At 42.6% G+C, this 20,730-nt stretch overlaps 3 protein-coding genes across 5 annotated transcripts; 1 reads left to right on the top strand and 2 right to left on the bottom strand.

Annotated features, from left to right (window-relative positions):
• Window positions 1–1,803: 1,803 nt before the first annotated feature.
• fam53c (family with sequence similarity 53 member C) lies at window positions 1,804–10,157 on the bottom strand. Of its 2 annotated transcripts, none has more exons than XM_086057861.1 (5): window positions 9,832–10,157; window positions 7,873–8,142; window positions 7,456–7,513; window positions 4,996–5,969; window positions 1,804–4,245 (listed from the first exon to the last, which is right to left on the bottom strand). In XM_086057861.1, exons 3-5 carry the CDS (start codon window positions 7,460–7,462, stop codon window positions 3,937–3,939), a joined length of 1,290 nt encoding a protein of 429 aa, XP_085913987.1. In that variant the 5' UTR covers window positions 7,463–7,513; window positions 7,873–8,142; window positions 9,832–10,157; the 3' UTR covers window positions 1,804–3,936. The 2 variants fall into 2 exon arrangements, with proteins under 2 accessions (XP_085913987.1, XP_085913988.1); XM_086057862.1 differs by lacking the exon at window positions 9,832–10,157 and adding an exon at window positions 9,281–9,718.
• Window positions 10,158–11,236: 1,079 nt separating this feature from the next.
• Window positions 11,237–16,831, bottom strand: slbp2 (stem-loop binding protein 2). Of its 2 annotated transcripts, none has more exons than XM_086057781.1 (9): window positions 16,690–16,831; window positions 15,820–15,972; window positions 15,028–15,108; window positions 14,872–14,949; window positions 14,641–14,784; window positions 13,327–13,500; window positions 13,104–13,254; window positions 12,654–12,780; window positions 11,237–11,866 (listed from the first exon to the last, which is right to left on the bottom strand). In XM_086057781.1, exons 1-9 carry the CDS (start codon window positions 16,740–16,742, stop codon window positions 11,802–11,804), a joined length of 1,026 nt encoding a protein of 341 aa, XP_085913907.1. In that variant the 5' UTR covers window positions 16,743–16,831; the 3' UTR covers window positions 11,237–11,801. The 2 variants fall into 2 exon arrangements, with proteins under 2 accessions (XP_085913907.1, XP_085913908.1); XM_086057782.1 differs by lacking the exon at window positions 16,690–16,831 and adding an exon at window positions 16,175–16,347.
• Window positions 16,832–17,207: 376 nt separating this feature from the next.
• On the top strand, window positions 17,208–19,673 carry zmat2 (zinc finger, matrin-type 2). The gene is made up of 6 exons (XM_086057783.1): window positions 17,208–17,292; window positions 18,007–18,106; window positions 18,205–18,328; window positions 18,440–18,513; window positions 18,798–18,943; window positions 19,053–19,673. Exons 1-6 carry the CDS (start codon window positions 17,275–17,277, stop codon window positions 19,194–19,196), a joined length of 606 nt encoding a protein of 201 aa, XP_085913909.1. The 5' UTR covers window positions 17,208–17,274; the 3' UTR covers window positions 19,197–19,673.
• The last annotated feature ends 1,057 nt before the right edge of the window (window positions 19,674–20,730 follow it).

Below are 20,730 nucleotides of genomic sequence, written 5' to 3' on the forward strand. Positions count from 1 at the left end.
AGATCCCGGGGACCCCCGCACCAAGGCATCGGCGCCGAAGAGGGGCCGGACAGCGGAGCGGAGAGGGCACCTGCGCCCACCCCACCCCCCGCCTCGTGGAGGGACGGAACACCAGGGGCAGAAGGGGAGATGGGGGCACCGGAGGACGGCCAGCACCCCCGAACCCCAGGCCCAGCGGGGAAAGGCCCCGGTCGTCACTCCAGCGTTCTTAGTAAAAGCTAACCCCTGTTACTGAGTCCGCCAGTTCGCCGACTGTCAAACTCTACCCCTACACCTTGAATGTGACCCCACCCAGTGTATATACAAGTGTGTGTGTGGTGCATTAAAATTGGGAGCAGGTGAACCGGAGCAGAGGGAAATGATATCCCCACGCTCCGACCCACCCGCCTCCCAGGCATGTCAGTGAGTGTATGTGGTGCATTAAAAAAATAAATAGGGGCGGCGCAGCAGGGACACGGACAGGGGACCGCAGCACTGCTCTATACCACCCACCCTCCCGGCCCCCGGAGCGCCGAGACCCGGGCCACGGATGGAGCCCCCGGCCCAGGGGAGGGGAAGGAAGGCGGACAGGGGAGGGGGAAGGGACGGGGGAAGGAGACGACAAGAAGGGCAAGTGGCAGCGGCAGGGCCACAGAGAGAGGGGGAGAGGAGGAGGAAGGGTGACGAGGGAGAAGGGACAGGGAGGCGGAGGACGGGAGCGGGAAGAGGCGAGGAGGGAGACGCAGCAAGGGGGAGGAAGGGGGAGGGGAGAGGGAACCACGGGGCACCTCGGCGGCCCACAGGCCCCGAACCGCGTCGCCGGGCCCAGAGCGACGGACCGCCCCGGACACCAGGGAGAGCCCCGCAACGCAGCACCCCCCAAGAGACCCAGGGAACGGCCAAGACGCAGCCGCCACCCAGCAGCCAACAGAGGGGCAGACCCGCCCACGCCCAGCCAGGGGGGGACAGCACCTATAGAATTAACCCACTGGCATGCAGTAAATCCGAATATTAACCCTTAGTGCCCATTGGAGGTGAATCTACTCGATCCTGTTGGCAGCAACTGGGTTCCTGACTATAAAAACACAACCATTAGTTACAAATTGCCAAATACAGAAACATCAATGTAAGTTATCGCGATGCGGTGGCTCTCGCTAACAGGCAGAATTAAGTAACCAGGTTTAGGTTAAAATATTCTATATACGTAGACCATATTTCTATAAATTTTGATATTTGGTTTTTATTTGAGGCAGATATTTTTTCCATTAAAATGTGATTTATGAGGAGAACAACAAAAGTGTCTTCTATCGTACCGGAATATGTCTTTGTGTTTTCTGAGCCTCACTTAAACCATTAGATTGAATGTAAAGAATTAAATTGCGTCATGATTTAATGCTGCAATTCACTTCATTGTGCTGCTTCTTTTGGCCACCAGGTGGCAGTATAGTACTGTCATGCAAACAAGCAAATCATAATTCTACTACTACTACTTTAAGTGACTCAGTAAGATGCTGTAATATTAGCCATTTTCGTAGAGGATAAAATAAAGAATTTCATTTTATTTAACCTGGTGAAAGTTTATTAAGATATAAAATCAAACTTCAAAAGCAAATGACCAATAATAATAATAATAAAGTTCAATCTAATATACTGCATAATATCTGTCGATTATCAATGTTAACCATTAGCATGTCAATGGCATTTCCCATTATGTTAGCATTAACCAATGTCTTTATATTTACATAATGTGTACTTCTCTTTATTTTATGTTATACAAACAACTGACTCTTCGGTTACTGACGACAATAAACACGCTCACACATGTTCATTGTAAAATAATTCTCAATAATTTATTCACAAACTGCTTTTCAAATTGCCATGTTGTCACTTCTTCTTCTTCTTTTTTTTTTTTTAAACACATACAATAATAATAATAATATTAAAAGACGAGTCTCTCTTCTAACTTGTTCGTAATTACTCATTGTCCATCGTGCTCAAGTGTCCCATTTTGCTGTTGATCACCTGCTCATATCCCGATCAGAAATAGGAATAAAAGTAAACATCCCAAACCAACTGAAGGACTTAAAATTTGGGCAGCTACAGAAACACGCTTCCTTTTCTTTTCCATGTTTTTTTTCCCCTCCATTTTGATTTACAGAATGTTTTGTTAAGGCTCATGTTGGGCAATGTGGAGCAATTGACTGAAAGGAGTGATGGTAGGGGGCGTGGGGGCTTTTTGTGTGTGTGTGTGTGTGTGTGTGTGTGTTATGGAACGCTGTGTGCACAACATTTTAGAACTTTCCCAAATGTGAAAATAAATAATGTATTCTTTTACTAAGACTTTCATATACAGTCCTAAAATTGATATTCCCAACAATTAGTCTTTATGATTGTCCTTAAATTGGTCTAATATTGTTCTCCAGGTGAGCCTTTTCTTAAGGTCATTTGTAACACACACGCACGCACGCACGCAGTGAAGGTGACAGGAAAAGTATGAACACGACAGCATCAGTGGCTACTCGGAAGGACCAGGACGATGCTAACACAGCTCCGGTGTGCACCTGAACACATCGCCGCAACTATATGGGTCAACTTCTGATTTTTTTTTTTCCCCCTCACTTATTAGTGCAAAAATGTTAACTCTTTGTAGGCTCAGTTCAGGCAAACTATAGTGCAAACGTGCGGCAATCACTAAACACAGTTTCTGCAGGTATCATCAAATCTAATTTTATGCTTTTTAATGCCGTTTTTCCCCCTAAAATTAATGTAATTCCTACGTCGTACTGCATATATAAACAGACGTGCTGTCAGTCAATTACCGTTTTTAATCTGAATTAATTGCATGATTTCCGTAGTTCACTCGCAATAGTTTGTAAATTAATCACACATATCTGTTCTAAAATCCACAATAAAAAAAATTCTAGTATTTCATACTCTTGTTAATTAACACAAAAGTAATGTAAATGTAATGTAATTCATAAAGTTACAGTTAACAGTTAGGGCTAAAAGGAGTGTTGAGGCCATTTTTCTGCCACTAGGTGGCAGTAGTGTTTCATGTTGGACGTTGGTAACAGGAACACTACATTTTTCTTTAAAAATTCAGAGCAATTGATATTTGGACCATGAAACAACATTTACTTGTACACTTAGCTCCTTATGATATTTATTTATATTGTTATTTTGTTTTCCTCTACTGCATGACTGATTTTTCTTCCATGTACAGCACTTTGTATGCAGCAATGGTTGTTTTAAAGTGCTTTATCAATCAAGTTGAGTTGAGTCTATATGTGCCATTGTTTCTTAAATATCTTTTGCTTGAAGTATTTTAAAACGAACACTTTTAAAGATGGTAACTCTAGATTTTTACTGATTGTGGGTTGGTCTGGAACGAATCTCTTCCATGTGACAAAATGTAGAATGGCCGGTAACGTTTTTTAAATTTCCTGACTAACTATAAATATTAGTTAAACTCAAGTGCTTCGTTAGATTTCCTACTTCCGAGCAGTCTTGAACGCGGCATTCAAGTAAGTTTTTTCTTCTTTTTTTTTAATATGTCTGACCTGAGCCTTTGGGAACAATGAAAAGGCTGCTCTTCCGGTACGTAGCATGATGGCGGCCCGGCGATGTTTCAGGTGGACGCCACAGCGTGTCGGGAGACGCGGCAGCTGCGGAAGACGCAGGAGTCAAAATCTGGTGACCGACGGCCAGCGAAGGTTTTCCAACAGCAAGGGTGGGAGGCGGAGTCTTTCCAGCAAGTAGTCACATCATCACTGTTGTCGTCAATCAGCTTTGATTTACCCCAGCTCGTCCAATCAGAGGTGTTGATGAGAGCCTGGCTGATTGGTGGCACGGGGGGAGTGGGGCGGGAGTGTCGGGGCCGCTTAAAATTTTAAATCAAAAGCAATCCAATCGAAAGAGAAAAACAAAAACAAGGTTGGCCTTTCATTTACAAACACTTCAGTTTTCTTCAATTAAATTCAAGTCCAGTTCTGTACAATCCCTCTCAAAGACGGCCTGCTGCTGCTGCTGCGCCGCCTCGCGCTCATCCGCGTCCTCGTCTTCCTCCCCGTCGTCGTCATCGTCGTCGTCGTCTCGGCACTCCTCGTCGCTCTCGCTCAGCGGGCCGATGCTGGACCTGCCCAGGCACTCGGCCGGCGAGCAGGAGCCCCGGAAGTCGCTCATGAACGACTCCATGCCGATGAAGAGGTCGCCGCCGCAGGCCAGCCTGCCGCCGCGCTCCAAATACTGCGGGTCCATGCTGCGGGTCTGCCGGCAGGATGAGACGAGAACAAACCACGTTCACGCAATGAGCGGGAAATCCGGAAATAGCGGTAAGACACCTTTTACCTTTTATACAAAACCAAGTATAAACTTATGACTTATGTTTACGCCACATTGATTTAATCAAAGTTTGTGAAGTTAAAGTGAATGCTTAAAAGACGGCAAGTGTTTAATAAATTAACATAATAATAACATACAGATATTTGTTGGTACATTTACCATTATTTGAACTAGAGTTGTTAAAATTAATCAAGTATTCAACAACTAATGGATTATTTAATTTATCATAAATTATTTTATTAATCAAGTAACCATTTAGAGACATAGTTTGACTTATGAATCCTCAAATACGGTCCAATGTATGCACTCAGTGGCTTTGTGTTCGCCCTGAGACTAGAAGGTTGTGGGTTCAATCCCCGGCAGACTATAAAAATGGGACCCATTTGCCTCCCTGCTTGTAATTTCAACGTAATGTCAGACTGCCCTATAAGGCCAAAACTTTTATGAAAGGTAAATATGATATAGTTTATTGTCATTTGTCATACAGATTAACTTCTTTTTTGTGTTTGTTAAAAAATACATTTAAAAAGGAGCTTAAAAAATAATTGCATATTAAAATGGCAATTGCAATATTGAGCACAAAAAAAATGTATTCATATAAATTGTTCGTCCTGATGACTTATGATGAGAAAATAGTGCGAGAGCGCTGCTAGTGATCATGAGCCGCACTAGTACCTGAGTCATCTTGGTGAAGTCGAGGACGGGGCGGGCGCAGGGTCGGTCGGGGTCACGGCGCCGCTTCAGCCCAGGCTTGAACAGCAGCAGGTCGCAAGGCTGCGAGTGGCACCTTGGTAGCTGAGGAGGCAAGCTGCGGCGCAGGGACGACGGCGTGCTGCACGCCGAGGATGGCGATGCGGGCACCGGGGCACCCGCCGCCGCCCCGCCGGCCGCGCAGCAGCCCGGTGGAGGCGCCATCACTTGGCTGGGAACGGGCGGCGGAGGCAGGAAGGCGGCGGCCGCCGAGTCTCTGATGAGCACGGGCGAGAGGGAGAAACGCCGCTGGGGAGGCGGCGGCGGGTGGAGCGGCGAGGGCGACGAGGAGCACGAGGACGGCGAGGGGAAAAAACAGCAGCAGGCTCCGCCTCCTGCCGCCGCCTCACTGGGGTCCCAGGGGAAGTTCCAGGGCAACGGCGAGTCGGGAGAAAGCGCCAAGCTGAAGAAGGTGGGGCTGGACGACGAGTGCAGAGACGAGTTCAGAGAGGAGCTGGGGGCGCGCAGCGGACAGGCGCTGGACCCCGCCACCACGCCCGCGACCCCGGCGCCGCCCGCCCCTCCGTGGCACTGCTGGCGACTGACGGGAGTCCAGACCCGCGAGGCGCTGGGCCGCCACGTGTAGCGGCAGCGCGACAAGTCCTCTGGGACCGACAGAGAGCGGCAATGGCGTTTGGGTGGCGGGGGAGGAGGGGGAGGCGGGGCCGGGCCGGGAGGGGCCGCCGCCCCCGGCAGGGAGAGCTCGGACGCCGACGTGCTGGGTGCCAGAGGCCGGTGCTGCTGCGGCTGAGAGGTGGGGCCGTCCAGGGGGTCGCCCCCCTCCCCAAGGTGGGCATCGGGCGGCACCAGGGGGACGGGGCCAGGAGGGAAACTAGAGCTCAGCAACCCCCCCTGCAGGCTGGACTTAGAGGGAGGGCAGAGCTGCCAGTAGCTGCTCTCTGAAGAGACGCACACACACAAAAACATTTACACATGACTCTCATGCAATTTTCAACAACGATTATTTAGATTCTACAGAACACAAAAATAATAACTATAATGTACCACAAAAGAAAAAAATTATTAAAAAAAAAAAAATCGACATGTAACAAGTCTCTTAAGATATATATATATATATATATATATATATATATATATATATATATATATATATATATTTATTTATTTTGTTTTTTTTAACTCAAAAAAATATATTCATCTTCAATAGTTTTTTTAAATTACAATTTTCTTCACAAATATAAAATATAACATTTCTTAATATTTTTCCTGAAATGTGAAAAATATATATTTTCTTGAAAAAACGATCTCAATGGGATATATGTCACAGAGGAGGCGGGACTTCCGACTTCAGGGTTTCACACACCGACGCTGTTTCCGGTTGCTGTTTGCGACGTGTGGGCCGCGTCCCGTTGCTTGCGCTTCCGCCCTCGTGTCCCTCGCTTGCGCATTCCCGTCGATGGGTACGAGTGTGTCTGTCTCAGTTCTCCGAAGCATTTCAGAGAGCTGAGACGCCCTGCGCGTTTGCGCCCGTCGACAGGAGCGCGCGGTTGGGGGGGCGTAGAGGTAGGGGTGCAATTGTTGTGACGCAGCAGTGGCCAAAAAACGGCGTGGGTGCGCAACTTATGGAAGTCGGAAGTCCGTGGCATACCAGGTATCAATCGGTATCCAAGGTATTGGGTATTCACAACGGAGGCTGATACCAGTTTTGGTTGAATGAAGTTGTGCAACAACATAATTTGGATTGGTACATTTTCTGTCTACTGGATAATTTCTTTCATTTTATTTGTTTATTTATTTAAATTAATTTTATTGAGTGTACAAAATAAATATTTTATGAACAAATGGAAAAAAATTATAAAAATTGCCGTTAATTTCATGTGATTTGAAGGAAAAATATGATGGGATGTGTAGGTATTTGATTTAATAGCAATTGCATGCATACAAGTACTAGTGGTATCAGTACTTGGTATCAGTATCAGCGACTACTCATAATTGTATCAGTCTGAAAAAAAAGTGGTATCGAACACACCTATTTCTTAACATTATGACGTGATGAAGTAAAGATTGCAACTATTTTAATTTTGAAAATGAATAAATAAAATGACTATTCTCTGAAGACAACTTTGTTCCCCAAAATGCAAATGCAAATGATATTTTCTTATTATTTTAGTAGAAAATAAATGAATATTATTTCTAGGGAAAAAAAGTAGATATAGTATTCATATTTAAAAAAATAAATCTCATTCATTCCTTTTGGATAACAACTTTTTTCTTAAAATAAGAATTATTTAACTGACGATTACAAATGTCCTAAGGAAAATGCAATTTTGTATAATTTCCATTTGTGGACCTACTAGCACTTAATAATAACATTTGCATCCTTATTTGGTGAACTGGCGAGATTCGCTGATTAAGGACACTCACCAGGCATCAAGCCATCTGGGGGCCAGCACTCTGCGAGGGTTTTCGGGTCCAGCAGGGACTACGAGACAAAAAAGCAAAAAATAATATTCCAAGTTGTGTGTCCCCTTAGGAAAGCGCTCGTGTTTGAGCGCAACTGCCATGACAGGACTTTGAGGAAAGTCAAACCGCGCTATTTTAATGCAATCCGTTTATCTTTTGCAAATGTCACAGCGCCAAAGGTTACTCTGTGTGGAGTTTCTTTGATGGTGACGGCAAGAAGAAGACAAGTCTGTAGTTTGTTCCTTGAAAGAACCACACAGCTTTGTTTTTAAACACACTGCATTTTGGGCAATAATCGACTGATTAATCAGTTATCAATTATCGATATCAGAATATCAGAAAAAAATAATCCATATCGATCAGGCCCCTGCCACTCACCAGGTCCGAGTCCCCCGGCTGAGCAGGGTCGCCTTCCAGACTTCCTCACGTTCTCCACCAGCAAGGCGACCACGTCATGGTGGCGGCGTAGGAGGGGAGGAAGAGGAGGGAGGCACGAGTCACGCCCACTTGCGTGTCTCTTGTCCTTTCAAGGGGAGGGGCTAATAGCTGCAGACTCCTCCTCCTTGCACCTCTGGGCCAGGTAGCCCCGCCCACCCTCACAAGGACAGCATGGCCTAGGCTCGTCTGCCGGTGGCCTCAGGAACCTGCCTGCAGGGGTGAAGCAGTCAAGTTCATTCAAATGTTCACAACGCACTAGTAAAATGACTAGTAAAACAACTACTAGTGGCATTTATTTTACGACTGGCTTCCATCTATGATATGATGATGGTATGATATGCACAGCAGTAGAACAACTAAGGTACACTTGGAGATCAACTGTCTTACTATAGATGTTTTTTCACCTCTAATGCCTTCCACTACTATTCAACTGTTTGCACTAGTACACAACAATACTGCATTTGTAGAATGACTATGTCTTACCAGTTATGACATTTTTCCCGCGACTGCCTTCCACTACTGCACTGTATATGACTACAACAGTGCTACAGATGATTTTTCAACTAGTGCCTTCCATTTCTGTATATTTGGGCACACTAGTAGAATGACTAAGGTACAGTAGTAGATTAACTGTCTTACTACTGATGTTTTTCCACTACTGCGTGACATATCTGCACACTAGAACAACCATGGCACAGTAGAATACAACTATATCTTACTAGTGATGCCCCCCCTACTATAATATATTTGAACGATGGCGGGGGTTTTACATTTTTCATGACTGCCTTTGATGCCTGTGCATTTGTGTGTACTGGTAATGGTATAATAACTAGTCCATGTTACTAGTGAGGCAAAACTACACTATGCTACGAGACAACTGTTTGACCAGTACTATAGTGAAATGATAAAAAGCTACTTCCTCCGTGATTTAATTGAGAATTTCATGAAACTTAGCATGAATGTTAGTTTATATAAAGATCTGACTGGACCCTCAACCTGAGAACTTTGAGGCAATGAGTTGCCCTCGTTTACGATAAAAATCGGTGTGTGAAGTTGACTCCCACCCAAGTGCTGTCACCGTGTTTGTTTGCTGAGGTTTAACTGAGGATACCGATGGAAATGAACCCGCCCCATTGAGGCCGCCTCAGATAGCTCGATGCTAACGCTTGCCATTGTTTTCAACGTAGGATGCTACCTCTTGCTAATTGTCGCTCATGGGGAGCGTAAACGCGACGGTGTCATTTTGAGCCTTTTGCCAAACGTTTCACAGGAGAAGAGGATTCACAATAGATATCATTTAGCTGTTTATTTAAAGGAGTAACGCGACGTTTAGTGCTCGCATACGTACCTGAGTAGTCCGTTAGCTATAAATAACATGTCATCTCGTTATAACTTTCAAGGTCGACGCTGGGTTACATTCGCCTGCTGAACTGCTAGAAAACAAGCCGACAAGCTGTTATTTGTGTTCGGCCTGGCCCGGCTGCCTGCCTGCCTGCCACATACGCCCCGGCCGGCCGCTGCACTGCAGGGCTAGCAATGCAGCCGAACCGGCCGCTAAGCAAAGCGAGCCCCGCACCAAGCTAGCAGTGGTTAGCCGCAACTGTAAATATCCGACGGGGATGCTCCGATCCACCGTCGGAGAGTTCTGCCTTTTTGCGTGTCAACAAACACCAAATAGTCGCAATGAGCATCCTCTCTTGCGTTATTTTACGTCTATTCGGTTTAAAATGGTAGCTGGTGTGAAGGGGACAACCCGACGGGATGCTGCGGGATGGATATGTCCGGGCTTGTTAGCTCCCCCCCTCCCCTCCATCACCACCACCCTCCTCTCACCCCAGACGGAACCGCAAAACAAGCGGGCACGTTGCACACTCACAGACGCATGGATGTCAGGCTTACCTCGTCGGACAATCCCCTCTGCGGGCGCCTCGGTCAGCCCCCGGTTACTCGGCGTATTGACCCAGCGTGATTAAGGAGCCGAACGCACCGCTAAAAAGCCGCCGCCGCCGCCGTCACCGATCCGCCGCCACCGCCGAGCTCAGCAATGTCCAAAAAGCAGCCACCGCAATGAATTGTCGTCCGTGCACGCGTGGTGCAGGCGAAGGCGTCCCCCTCCCCCCCAGTACGATCGATACTCGGTGTCGTCCGATTATTTAAAACATAATGATACAGATTTGTACGTGCACACGAGCGGCGAGGCATTCATAAATAACATTTACGGTGGCAGCAAGGAGGGAGGGGAGGGGAGGGGGGATGAGGGGCGGGATTACACCCCCACCCTTTCCTCAGTAGCATCACCTGCCATTTATTTACATTTTACACTTTTTTTTTTAATCCACACGCCAATTGTATTAAACAAAACAAAAATTTAGAATCAGTCTTATTGGCCACGTATATTTAAACACACAAAGATTATTCTCCAGTTGAAGTCTCTACTAGTACAGCAAAAAAACATATTAAAAGTAGCCAACGTAGTTTAGTAAGGTGATCTAGCTAGTGGAGTACACTGAGCAACAGCAAATTCGTATAAAAAAAAAAAAAAAAAATTGACATGGTACTCAAATATATGAAGAAAAACATGATCAATTATAAAATATTGCACGTCAAAATGTAAATCTTTAAAAACAGTTAAAGACTAAATACTAGGTTTTAGAAATAAATAGATTTGGCAATATATTGCGATATTACAGCGCGCAATTCTAGAATAGATTCAATATGCGACCGAATTGATTTTTAAACATAATTTTTTTTATGGGAATATTCAACAAAACTTCTTACTTAGGGTTAGGATTTACACATTAAGCATGGAAGAATGTTATATTAATAGAACATTACGCCATAATATTTGATTTCAGTGCTGTTCAAACATGAAACAGACCAACCTGAATTTTCAGATAAATACATTTTCATACAAATCTTACAGTGTACATGTACAAGTTTACTTTAGTATTTTCTAAATTTCAGTTTAAAAATAATAATAAAAAAAAAAAAAAAACCCGCAAAATAATCAATTTATGATTCGTATTGGGATTAATCGGTATCGAAAGGTACTAGGCAATTCACACCCCTACTAAATACAAATGTGGAGTACTACGCTTAAGATAAATAAAGTAAAAACTATACTGAAATAAAAAATAAAAATAAGATGTATGCATAGCTACCATCTTAAGTTAATAACAAAGGGAGAAGCATTCATTTATTTTTTAATCTATTTAAGACAAAGTTAAATGACTTCCAACCACTTTGAGATGAACATGTTTAAATGGGAGCAACAAATGAAAAACTGCATCTAATTTAACACTTTATTTACATCTTTATTAATTTCAGCTTCACTTTCAGTATTTAAAGCAGCACATTACGTAACAAATAAAACAAAACAAAAAAAGTGATGTGGTGATGTGAAGTGGTGAAAGGAGCCTTATCAGAACAGAGGCAAACGTGGACACAAAAAAACAAACCAGTAGCCTCTACAGAGGCCAGAAAGTGACAGCGAAAAGAAACAACAGTGACTTTAAATACTAACTTTAGCAGCTTTTTGTGTACATTGAGAACACAGCGCAGGTGACAAAGTGCAATTAACACAAGTGCAAATGCTACAAACAAGCTCGGATCAAAGTGCCAAGTCGACCTCTGTCTGTTAAACACCGGGATACGTTACTCATCTGTCCCCTCCATGGCTGAAGATAAGCAAAGAAGCTCAAGGACCAAAAATCACATCATCACCCCCCTCACTTATTTCAAATCCTCAGTGTTCTTAAAAATCCAAATATCGGAAACGCACGCAAGATTAAATTCCAGATGACGTCCACAGCATCTTGATTAACTTGCTCAGTGATGAGCGAACCAGACTAGTTGCAACAAAGGGACGATCAGTAGTGATTCCATAAGAACTGGTCCGAAACCATCGGGACCCGTTGGTCATCAGCACTGAAATCTAAAAGGAAATGAGATGCAAAAAGGCCGCACAAAGAGCCATTTTAGAAAAAAATATTTGTAACCAACCAGTCTAGTTGCCTTGATTCAACCTTTACTCATTACCTGGATGACTGACTGGTACCAAATAACTAAATTATAAATATTAGGGGTGTGCCAGAGAAAAATAAATAAATAATTGATTCATAAGAATCGCGATTCTCATTTAGTACGATGCAGAATAGATTTTATACCGTCTTCCCTTTGTTTGGGTGTGCCTTTATTGGGAGCGCTGTTCATGTTGTACACGATTTGGCCACTTAGGGGCAGTGTGGTTCCACGCGGTCTAATACACTGTTAAGTTGTAGCCACATTAGAGAGGAGAAGGAAAAAGTCACAATCAAGTTATTCCAATAAAAGGTTGTTTTTTTTTTGCAGCGTGGAGCCATTCTTTTGAGTGATAAAAGTACAGCGAGTAGCTTGCTAATTAGCATTAGCGAGTCAGACTGGAGTAGATCATTACGCGTTTCTTGAACATTTATTTTGAAAGAAAAGTCGTTCTTAATCAAAAATCGATTCGCACACCGAAAAATCGGATTTGAATCGTGAGCCATTCAAAGATTCCCACCCCTAATAAATATGGTTTAGTATTATTGTAAAACAATCTGATCCAAAACTTCAGCCAGTCACACAATCATGACAAAAAAAAATAATAATTAAAAAAAATGCAAATTACTGCCAGTAACAACCAGCCTCATCTACACTGACATCTTATTAATTTAGTGTGCCGTGCGTTTTGGTGCCCTCACCTCTTGCATGCTCATCCTCCAGCTGGAGGTGGAGCCAGTCGGCCATGCCTTTGTTGTTCAACTGAATCCTGAAGGAGCAGCTGAGGCCAGGGGGAGAGCGAGGAGGTCGGCGGCACCTCTCGGAGTCCTGGCGCAAGAGGAGGAGAACGTTTGAGATGAGTTGGATCGACGTGAACAAATGCCGCACTCGCAGGAAGTGAGTGAAACTTTAAGGTTGAACCTTCAGTACAACTTTTATAAATTAAATTTTATTTGACATTCTTTGGACTTCTGAATGCACGTGTTGGAAAAATCATAAATAAACAGTAAACACTGAAGCTTGGAAAAAGTAACATTTACTCCTCCTGTAAATTTGTCTGTATTTTAGATTTATTTTGAAATTTCGCTTCAAAAGCCTAATGTCTTGAACTTTTTTTATTAAATTTTTTTTTGGTGGGGGGGGGGGGTTACCAGTGACAGTGGCACATTCCAGGCGCCAGGCAGCTCCGGCGACATGTCGGCCGACAGGGGGGACACAGAGGAGGCCGCCAGGATCTCCCCTCTCTTCTTCTCTCCTCCATCGTCACACAAGTCAGAGGTCATTTTCGCCATCTGGTTCTGCCTGCAAAAATGTCATTTCACGGCCAAAAGTCAAACTAAAGCAAGCACAACACTCAACTCGAGCTTCACCTACAGTTGCTCCACGGGGTCGAGGGTGAGGTCGCAGGGGTCCGGCGAGAGGTCGCTGGGCGGGTCCCACTGGTGCAGCGCTCGTCGCCACAGACGAACTTGCATGTCCCACGAGCGCCTGCTGTACTTCCTGTATTTGTTGGGGGTGGATGGGTGGAGTTTTGGGTCTCGCAAGTGTCTGAGGATGGGAGGTTTGACAAAAACTTGTGTGAAATATGGGCCAGTTTAAAAATAATAATAATTTAACTCATTCACTCCCAGCCATTTTCACTGAAGCAATCCCCTTCACTCCGGGCTGTTTTATTAGATTTTAGCTGATTTTGCAAGGCCCACAGAATATTGTGTTCTATTGCTATAAAAACATGCAAGAGAAAGATTAGAGTATCTTCTTTCATCGGGAAAAAAAGTATATTTCTATTATTTTGCAGCAATTGCCATTAGAATATAGCCAAGTTTCATAATTATTCACAAATCTATTTAGAAATGTGAATAAGAGTTTTTTTTCAACATGGCCCTGGTTTTTGCTCTGCTGCCACCTGCTGGCCGTTTGTGTAACAACCACCATTTCTTCAACCGTTCTTTGCAGTTGAGATCCTGCATCAAAGCCTTCTGTATGCTCTAGCATTATAAAAACAAATACGTCTTTGTGACACTTAAAACATTTAAAATTGAACATATTTATATGTTTTTGGGAGCAAATGAGTAACTTCATAGGATTTGTGTAAATATTCGTTTGTTAAATATTTGTGCGCGCAGTAGCATTGAAAAGCCTCATGTTAAGGTGGTTTATGATGAAACATTTAAATACTGGCATACAGCGGAAATAGTGAAAATACACATTTTGTTGATGCCCATTAAAGTGCATTTTGGTAAAAAAAATTAATTAAAAATTAAAGTAAAACTGAAGACCAACAAATCCCTCCCACAAAAACAAGTATGTAAGGGTCCACTGTAATCATTTATGCAACATGGTTTTATGATTGTACACATGCTAGAATCATGGCATTGCTTCTTCATGATCACCTCCATTTTAAGTACTTTGTCCCCAATTTGTGGCACGTGGACATAATTTACAAACTTTTCTCTTTTTTTTGTAACAAATTTTTCTGGGACTTCTTCCAATTCAGTGTACTGTCATGAATGTCAGCGGGTGGATATAAAAACAAGCCCACTAATAGATTTGTGATAATAGATATTGAACATGTTTAACCTTTACAACTGCCGTCTGTTTTCCATTTTGTGTAGTCAAGCAGATGCAATAATTGGCTTAGAATTCAACCCCCGGACATGCGACTGTTTTTTTTTTTTTTTGTCTTACTTAGGAACTTGCTGCAGGTAGTTCTGGTAGCCGCTCGTGTTCCTGCCGTACAAGATCTGCTTCTGCCTGCGCTTGAGAACCGAGGCATTGGTCTCAGTGCTGCTCGGGTCTGGCATGCGAGGGCAGCAGCGAGCGAGCGCAGCCCTGCTGAGATAAAGTCGCTTCATTGTACAATGCGGACAATCAGCAATGAAGCGCTTGGCTAGCCGGAAGCAGTCGGGTGACTCTCGCCTCTTATCCAGATCATCCGTTCCCACAGCAATGCTGCTGGTGGACACTTTAAGGATGCAACGCTCCAAGATGGACGTCCTGGATCGGAAAACAATGTCAAGTATACTTCGGAAAGTTACACAGCTGCAATCCTGAAGACGAAAAGCAAAATTCAACCTGCGTGGCTTGTTGCTGGCAGTTTTCTCTGCTCCTCGCAGGCCGACTGCCGCTGGAGACATCGGGATCGGAGAGACGTTACTGCAACCAGGACAGGGTTCAAGTCTTTAATCTCTAAACTTCAGAAAACCAATTTATCATTCTGTTAAAAAAATATTTTAACAATAAAATAGTTTTTTTGATGCGGCAAATTAACGGAATTTCATTTTATAAATTGTTTTTATTTTGCCGTAAAAAAAATAATAAAAGGACAGAGGAAGAAAAGAAAGCACAAAATCATGAATATAAACCTAACTTTCCGCCATCTATCAAATACTTCCCAGCTCCAATGAAAATCAGAAACATAAAGAAGACGCCTACTTTGCATAAACTTTTGTACATTCCTATTTAAACACATTCTCTTTTTTCATAAAAACAAAACAAACAAAAGACACACCAAAAAGACAAAGAATCTGACCAACAGTCTTTACCAAAGACTGTCAAACCAAGAGAAATATAATCCATCACAAAACAAAAAACAAACATAACCAACAAACCAAAAAATAAAAAATAAATCTATCAGACAAGCTAAACCAAGGTCTTTGTAAACAAAACAAATATAATTCAGTCACAACACAAAAAATAGACATGACCTAAAAACTAAAAACTTTTCCACATTAATGCATTACCTTGAATTATAACAGAAGGATTATTCCAGATCTTAATCTGTAGTAGAGTACCTATCTCTATCAATGGGAAAGTTGACTTGATATTCAAATAAACTCACTTCAGAACAGGCACACATTTACTGACCTGACGAGGCTATCAAAGACAGAACTACAGCCAGGAAGGAGCCAAGGCTCAGGGGCAGAGCAACCAGCAGCCAGAAGTGGTTCGGGGAGACCATTCCATATGGCCGTAGACCAGCCCTTAGCACAAACGCAAGTCCGCGGGCTGAAACAGAAACTGAGAGCAAAACTCAAGTCAGACACCAGCGGCTTCAAAATCAAAACGTGAGGGTAGAAAAACTACAAAGAAATGCCACACAAAAATAACTGTGAAGGCAGACCGAGTGCATGAGGCATAGTCTGCAATAAAAAAATAAAATAAAAATAGAAAAGTATGCATAAATGCAATTTTGCTAATCTCAAAACCAATCACGCCATACTTTAGTTTCCAAAGACAATCCATCCATTTGCTAGCTCTTATCCGAGGTCATCATTTTGTCTTCTGAAGCACTTTACTGAAAACGTGATGAATTATTACTTATACACGTGCGTTACACAACAAACTTTGCTTAATATTTAGCGTCAAACAAGACCTCCACCACTAACGCCAGAATGTAAAGCTTTGTACCCAGTCGCGTCAGAGGACTTCCTGGAGCATTTCACATTAAAAGACCACAGTACAGGACCGGAAGCACGAGTCTTACTCACAAACGCCTTTCTAGCTCGCGCGTCGTCGTCGTCACGCCCGCATAGTTATACCCGAAAAAGTATTGCTTTAAAAAAAAAAAGAAGTGTTTTGTAAAGTTTTGAAGGGAGAGTTGGCGTCTGAAATCGAGACTTAACTGCGGTGTGTGAGTGTCGCGAGGCGACATAAGTGCTAACTTAACTCGTGGCTGTACCTTAACCCTAGATGTAAAATAAAACAAGACATATAATCCACAGCCATGTTACCAACCTGGAGGAGAGCGGTGGGCTCTGGACTGCAGTTTCTACTCCGCTGCGTGACATAGTAGCAAGTTTGAACTTGGCGCCTTCGCATCAAGACGAACAGACGCCATGTTCCGTTTTACGGCGTCTTTAATGAGACGCACCTGTAGGGGGTGTGGCCTTCCGCAGTTTTTAACACGCGTAACTATAAATGTCTGAAGAGGGGTTCTCATGTAACGGTTTTTTAAATATCTTAGCCGATTTTTATAAAATGTGAGATGCTACATTTCTGGAGTGAATGTATTTGCTGTCGTAGCACCAAAACTGACCTGTGAGAGGCAGCGTGGTGCCATTTGGAATCCAGACGAATGGAAAATACGTTTTTGTTGCAGTAGTAGTAGTAGTTTATTTTTAATCATTAATTTTTCGTTTCATGTTGGGACACAAAAATAATGTAGTTTTTTTTTTAACATCTAGAATAAAAAAGGTTTTAAAAAAACAACAACAACACAGACACACACACACAAAACTGCATCTATTCTCCAGTGCACTAGGTGGCGCGGAGCTTCCAAAGGTAAACACTGAGTTCTCCACACCGGAAATAGTCGCAAACATGGCGTCTGGCAGCGGGGTTAGTATTTTTATTTATTTATTTTTTACTGCATTATTTTTACATTCTAACTGGTAATTTGTTAATAATGACAGAAATTTGCCTCTGTTTGTGGGATGGTCTGCGTTTTTATCTCTAAATTTGAGACTCGAAATGCGCTCTGCCGCGGCAGCTAAAGAGCGTTAGCCCTTCAGACCTATCCGAAACATGTGTACTCGGTATCGAAATAAAATGTTGACTTTCCGCTCATATATGCAATTAGTTGTTACGCGTCGAATTATAGGACGGCCGGTAACTCAAGTTGTGTAGTCAAGTGCGTACTTGATTGGACTGTTGTCGTGTGCTCAATCGCCGAGTAAAACAAAGAACCATTTATTTGTAGTTTATGCTCAGTTAGTCTGAAAAGAACCAACGACAGCAACGCGTTGTTTTTGTTTTGAATTCTGTTCAGGTTTCACAGTCTTCAAAACTATAAAAGGGGGGACTTCCGTCTACGAGTTTGTACTTGGGTCAGAACGCCTCGTAATGCGTTGTATTTGAAGCATTTGTAAGAAAATCACTCATTGGTTAACCTTGAGGTCACAATCCATTACATTGTCAATAACTGGCGTTTGTATTCAAAATTTGGGCAATTCTTGCATTGTATCATTGTTGTGCCATTACACTAGTTAATTATGTGTCTTTCATAACCTCAAAACATATCTTATATCTTTACCTTGTATGTTTCTCTTCCAGTCGAGTAAGAATGACTTCCGTCGAAAGTGGGACAAAGACGAGTATGAGAATCTTGCTCAGAAGCGTCTCACTGAGGAGCGAGAAAAAGAGAGCAGAGATGGTGAGCTGTCGTTTAAGTTTCAACTTATTTGCAGATAACCCTGACACGTTCCGCTCTAGACACTTATGTTAAATCATCAAACTCATCATGCGTCTTAGGGAAAATCGCGCCGCCGGTCAAGCGGGAGAATCTGCGTCATCGAGACTACAAAGTGGACCTGGAGTCCAAACTGGGGAAGACCATCGTTATCACCAAGACGACCCCTCAGGCTGAGATGGGCGGGTACGTAGAGTTGAATTGCCTCATTGAAGAATTAATTGTCGTATTTATGCTTCGGTCCTGGAGACGGAACAGATATATTATCTGTAATATACACAATCCGTCTGTTTTTAGCTACTACTGCAACGTTTGTGACTGCGTGGTGAAAGACTCCATCAACTTCCTGGATCACATCAATGGCAAGAAACGTAAGTACTTTTCTTGTCTCTTTTTTTTACACTCAAGTCAGCAGAGGTGGTCAAAGTAATCAAGTTTGAATTCTTGCATTCCAAAAAAAAAAAAAGTAGAAGTTTTGATTCAACTCCTTACTTATGTAAACATCAGAAGAAGAATACAGATACCTGAAAATTTTACTTAAAGACAGTACCGAAGTGTTGGTTCCCACCTCTGTGAGTCTGCTTCCAGGTAAAAATGTACTTGAATATGTGTTTGTCAAGCGCTTGCATACATACGCGCATGTGCGCCTGTGCAGATCAGAGGAACCTCGGCATGTCTATGAGAGTTGAGCGGTCGTCCCTGGACCAGGTCAAGAAGCGCTTTGAGGTGAACAAGAAGAAAATGGAGGAGAAGCAGAAAGAGTACGACTTTGAGGAGCGCATGAAGGAGCTGCGAGAAGAGGTCAGGAGTCGATGATGAAAGTCAAGCTTTCAAGAACCGCTAATACTGGCTGTCACCGGTAATCAACGTTGAGATATAATATTGTGTGTGTGTGTGTGTTTACGTTTAGGAGGAGAAGGCAAAGGCCTACAAGAAGGAGAAACTGAAAGAGAGGAAGCGCCGGGCCGAAGACGACGGTGACTTTGAGGATGACGAGGAAATGGCGGCCGTCATGGGTTTCTCAGGGTTCGGGTCTTCTAAAAAGAGTCACTGACACCTCGAGGACATCAGCGCTGTGGAGTCAGCACGTCCTGTAATACCGTCACGGGTGGGAGAGCCCTGAAGGAGGTGCGCGCCAAATGGGGGTCCTGCTGCACAGATGGCGCAGTTAGTCGTCTGCATTTTGTTCAGATTGCAAACATGTTTGATTCATTTCCTCATTTTGCCCGTTGGGATCCATCACAAGCATTTTTTCTTATTTTGAACATGTAAAACTCAAGAGTTGAACGGACTCACCTCAGTAAAACAGAAATGAGATTCTATAAGTTATTGGAATGTTCTAACATGTCATTAGATCTCATCCTCACCAAGTCGCGTCTTTATACAGTATTTATCTGCATAATGCAAACATGGATGTCAGTGAACACAAAATTCATTTCATGTCACGAAAATCTTATTTGTTGTATATTGTCAAGTTTTCTTCAGCTTCAAGCAAGTTTTTGATTTTTAATAAATACATTTTTTTTTTAAATCAGTTGACTAAATTATATGAATCATTAATATTGCACTTTAATTTCTGGAATTAATTTTTATATATATATATATAATATGTGTGTGTGTATATATATATATACACACACATACGTGAATGTATGTATATGTGTGTGTATATATATATATATATATATATATATATATATATATATATATATATATATATAGTTATTAGAATGTTCTAACATAGTACTCTCGTGTGTATAACAAAAAACATTTCTGGGCCACGAATATAAAACAGTCAACAACAACAAAAAAGCTTCTTTCAAACATTGTTTTTGATTTTGTATATTTATTTTACCAGTGGGTAGCACGGAAGCCAAGAGACTCGGAGCAGTAACGCAAGTAGAGCAACTAATCTTTGCAGCATGTTTCTATTTACTTAAGATCAACTCATTGTCAACAAAGCAACAGAACACATTTTCCGCCGTTCTAAATGTCAAAACGTCATCATCTTTGTCAAGTGACTGAGATCACTGGAAAGTCACTCCCACGACAATCCCAAATGCGAGGGCAAACACCGGTGCGAAACCACAAACGAGCCATTTCAGCTCACCCAATACTGTACTATTTCATTCTTCAGATTTACTTCTTGTACTTCCTGTCGCCTTGTAATGTCACTGTATTCAGTACATAAATTATTCTACATGAACAAACAACCTTTCACGAGGCTCATCAGTTGCTAGCAATTAGCTAACATATTAGCTGGAATAACATGATAACACTGATTTGGCACACTGGTAAACAAATACTGCACTAGCTCTACACAAACGTTATAAAGTCATTAAATTCCCCTTTTAGCATTTACATACAATAATAAATGTAAGGAAATATTGTAATGTCAAAGTACATTTGCTATTTACTATATGCAGATGTAAATAATCATGATTAATGAATTAAACTTAACAACCAGGATTCCACCAGATGGCGCCAAAGTAACACATTTAGTAACACAGGCTTTGGCCTGAGCAACAATTAGATGATATTTCAGCGAATAAAGAGGATAAGTAAGAAAAATAAAAGAAAAATCAAGC

The sequence above is a fragment of the Leptonotus elevatus genome, chromosome 16 (genome assembly GCF_054856555.1).
Source record: "Leptonotus elevatus isolate MCC_2025b chromosome 16, RoL_Lele_1.0, whole genome shotgun sequence".
In the NCBI taxonomy this organism is placed as follows: Eukaryota; Metazoa; Chordata; class Actinopteri; order Syngnathiformes; family Syngnathidae; genus Leptonotus; species Leptonotus elevatus.